Genomic DNA, 3,562 nt, shown 5'->3' with positions numbered 1-3,562 from the left:
CTCTTAATGTGTTAACTAATTTTGAAGTTTAAATTCATGACTTTATAAATAGGATTAAAGAAATATAATATCTAATTTGCCACTACTACTCTAAAGTGGATAATTTCATCATTTGATACTGAAAATAATTCAAATCCAATATACAAATGGTTTACATAAAAATATAGTATGCAAATGGTTTATATAGAGTAGTACCTCTTGTCTCTCAGTTTTGTAGAGAGAAATTGAGATATCAATCATTTATATTTATATATGCACACCATGACAACAATATAGAGTGACACCAACATTAACCTTCATTTTTCCAATTTTATAAATTACTCAGTTTATTAAGAAATCTAATCAAACATACTCATCAAATTAAAACTCCGCATATAATAACAAACAACAATTTATGAAGAAATCTCATCAAATTAAAACTCCGGATATAATAACAAACAATTGAATCTTCATAAAACAAATGCATTAATCACTTTAAAATGGAGACCTATTATTGTTGTTTGAAAAGCACTCTAAATGTGAAAGCAAATCAGGTGTCAATCGAAGTAAACGAACACTTCTGTCCATTTTAATCTCTGTAATACGTCGAACTGTGGCATTATACATGTTCAGATTTTCAAGTGTAGGTATACTTTCATAGAATTGATATTGGAGCCTTGCAAGATTGTCTAACTGATTAATCTCATAATCTAGGTGACTGACATTTACTCCATCCACCTTTCTTAGAACATCCATAGCAATTTCTTCAACTAATTCCAATTCTGTTCTGTACATAAATAATTAGAAAAATAGCACTTGTAAAGATCTCAAGTTTCAACAATAAAAATTGTTTATATAATCAAAGATTATACAGAAAAAACAGGCAAACAGACAACAAGATGTTCCGCTACACGTTTTTGGATGATAAAATAAATCCTCTTACAAAAATGGAAACAAGTTGATTGATATAATGTTACCTGTTGACATTGCAATCCCAACCAGGAAAATTAGCAGCTTCTGTCAAACCTTTCTTCCATTCTTGCACCTTCTTCTTCTCCTCAAAGTTCTTCTCATGCTTAACGAAAGCCTCATCATAGCTTCCAGTCTGACTCCTTACATTAGAATCATCCACATCAAAGAAAACCGGCACTACAATTTGCCCACTCGTCTGGTTACATTCGAGTATTTTCATAAGTTCTTTCAAACACCTTTTCGACTCCGCGTAGTTTTTTGAAAAAACAACAATGGAAAGCTTGGCTTCTTCGATGACCTTTACAAGAGAAGTCGGTATTTCATCACCGCTTGTAAGATTGTTGCCTATGTAAGTTTTAATATTTAATCTTTTCAAAGCACCGTTAAGATGGCTTGTGAAAGTTTTGCCTGTGTCCTCACTTTTAAAAGTAATGAACACTTCGTGATTTTCTTGAGGTGTATTTTTGGATGAAGATGTGGAAGATGAAGCTGAATATTTATATAACCATGCCATGTTGATGATAGTTGATAATTATGTGACTATATGTTACCACTAGTTTATATATTTGTAGCACTATGCGAAGGTTTATGCTTCTATATGTAAACTTTGATGGAAGAAAGATAAGGGTTGTTTGTTGCAATGTTTAAAAACCGGACCCAAAGGTTCTACCGGTTGGACCTTGAACCGGAGGTGAATCTGCTTTTTAAAACTGCTAGTGGGTCAAATCCGGAATAATTTTTTTTTAATAGGTAATTGATTGATAAAACTCGCACTAGGGGTGCAACCCTTAAAAAAACAAGACCCTAAAGAGTGGTTGAAGCGGATAAAGGAAGTTTAAACCATTTGTAATAGCTTAGTCTAAACTTAGTATATCCAACGTACAACCATCTCCAAGAAAGAAAAACAATATTAGAGCAAATAACATCAAAACAAAACACCCCCTTAAAGATTATGGCATTCCTCATAATCCAAAGACACCATATGGTAGCTAACCAAACAAAATTAATCATAATTCTTCGATGGATATTCTTCGTGAAAAATCATTCAAATTATAAGAGGGGTTCGGTTTTGTAAAACCATCCGATTAAAAAAAATCATCAAATTAGACATTTTTTTATGTTTTAAAAATATTTAACATGTAAATATCAAAACTTAACATACATTCTCTAATCACTTAAAAAAATTCCGTATTTTTTAATTACAAACATATAGATTTCTAAGTTTTAGTTTTTCTTTCAACCTGTTTACGGTGATTTCCGGTAAACAACCGCTAGTCTTCCAAACTATAATAAATATGATTTGGTTACTCGCAGGATCGACTAGATTGATCCTAGGACACATAGTCAAAAAGATTGTTATCAATGCTCATTCGAACCATATTCGTGATTCGTCTTCGTCAATAAGCGTTGTTCGATTAAAGAACAAGTAATCTTGATAATCACTTTGTTATATGTAAGTATGATTTTAATGAAAAGATAAGTAACATAACATATGAAACTAAAAGGACTGTTAAAACGTAAAGAATCTTAGAATGCAGAAACGTTAAAGACTTTGAAAATAAATGACATGAAAGTAATTCGAAAGTAAATGACATTAAAGTAAAGATACAGAAATGTAAATGGCAAGAAGTAAATGGAATGCAGTAATTCTGAAAGATATTCGAAAACGAAAGATAATACACATGTATTAAAGTGGTGGTGTCATACGTACATTTTCTCAGCGAACTCTTTCTCTTAACTCTTGATACTTGAGTAAATATGTGAGTGATTTGTACAAGATGAACACACAGAATCCTAACATTAAGACTCCTATTTATACTAGTTTCGACCTTAACGGTCCCACACTAATCTGCTGCCACGTCTCTCATAAGAACTTCCAACGACGCCATCTGTTACTTGGACAGTTACGAAACCGTCTTCGAATTTCAAATCTTCCCGCCAGAGTCCGTCTTCGACGCGTGGCAGTGTATTAAAACACTACGAAAACACGCTAAGTAGTAATACTTGAATATATTTTATAAATTTTGTCTAAGTCCCCGAAGACACATACTTTCGCTAGCTTTCAGTATTCATTATCTTCATAACGAACTTAGAAATCTTTATTCTCGAAGCATGGCCATCAGTAGCCATCTTTTATTTTTAAGGGATGGCCATCAGTAACCATCTTTCCTTCGATTTTCCACTTCTTCGAAGGACAAATATTACAAGACGAAATCTTCAGCTAACAAATTGCCCCCAATAAATGCCTGTTTCGAAAATCAACAGAAATAGGCGTTTCTTGTCATTATAAGATTTCGTTTCTTATTGATCTTTGAGAGTTCCAAGACTGCTGACTAACGTCATAATCATTGATGATCCTGTTCCCGAAACGTCTTGTCATTTTCAAAGATGTCTTCTCATAACTTACATTCCCACGTTTTTGACCTTACTTCTTGATCATTACTCCTACATACTAGGAGTGAAGCCAATTTATTCAACCACCGTCGGATTAAATCACCAGCCGCCACGTGTTCTTTGGGTTTTACCCAAAAGATTTAAAAAGGGTTTCCGTTAAACCTTTAAATACTTGGTCTTGCACTTCTATACAACCTTTCATTTCTATTTCTTCATC

At 32.8% G+C, this 3,562-nt stretch overlaps 1 protein-coding gene across 1 annotated transcript; it reads right to left on the bottom strand.

Annotated features, from left to right (window-relative positions):
- Positions 1-326: 326 nt before the first annotated feature.
- LOC131646350 (disease resistance protein RPV1-like) lies at positions 327-1,465 on the bottom strand. Its single transcript, XM_058916411.1, has 2 exons — positions 957-1,465; positions 327-766 (listed from the first exon to the last, which is right to left on the bottom strand). The coding sequence occupies exons 1-2, from the start codon at positions 1,463-1,465 to the stop codon at positions 475-477; spliced, it is 801 nt and encodes a 266-aa protein (XP_058772394.1). The 3' UTR covers positions 327-474.
- Between the last annotated feature and the right edge of the window lie 2,097 nt (positions 1,466-3,562).

The sequence above is a fragment of the Vicia villosa genome, linkage group LG2, assembly GCF_029867415.1.
Source record: "Vicia villosa cultivar HV-30 ecotype Madison, WI linkage group LG2, Vvil1.0, whole genome shotgun sequence".
Lineage (NCBI taxonomy): Eukaryota > Viridiplantae > Streptophyta > Magnoliopsida > Fabales > Fabaceae > Vicia > Vicia villosa.
This window is presented reverse-complemented; position numbering and strand designations above follow the sequence as displayed.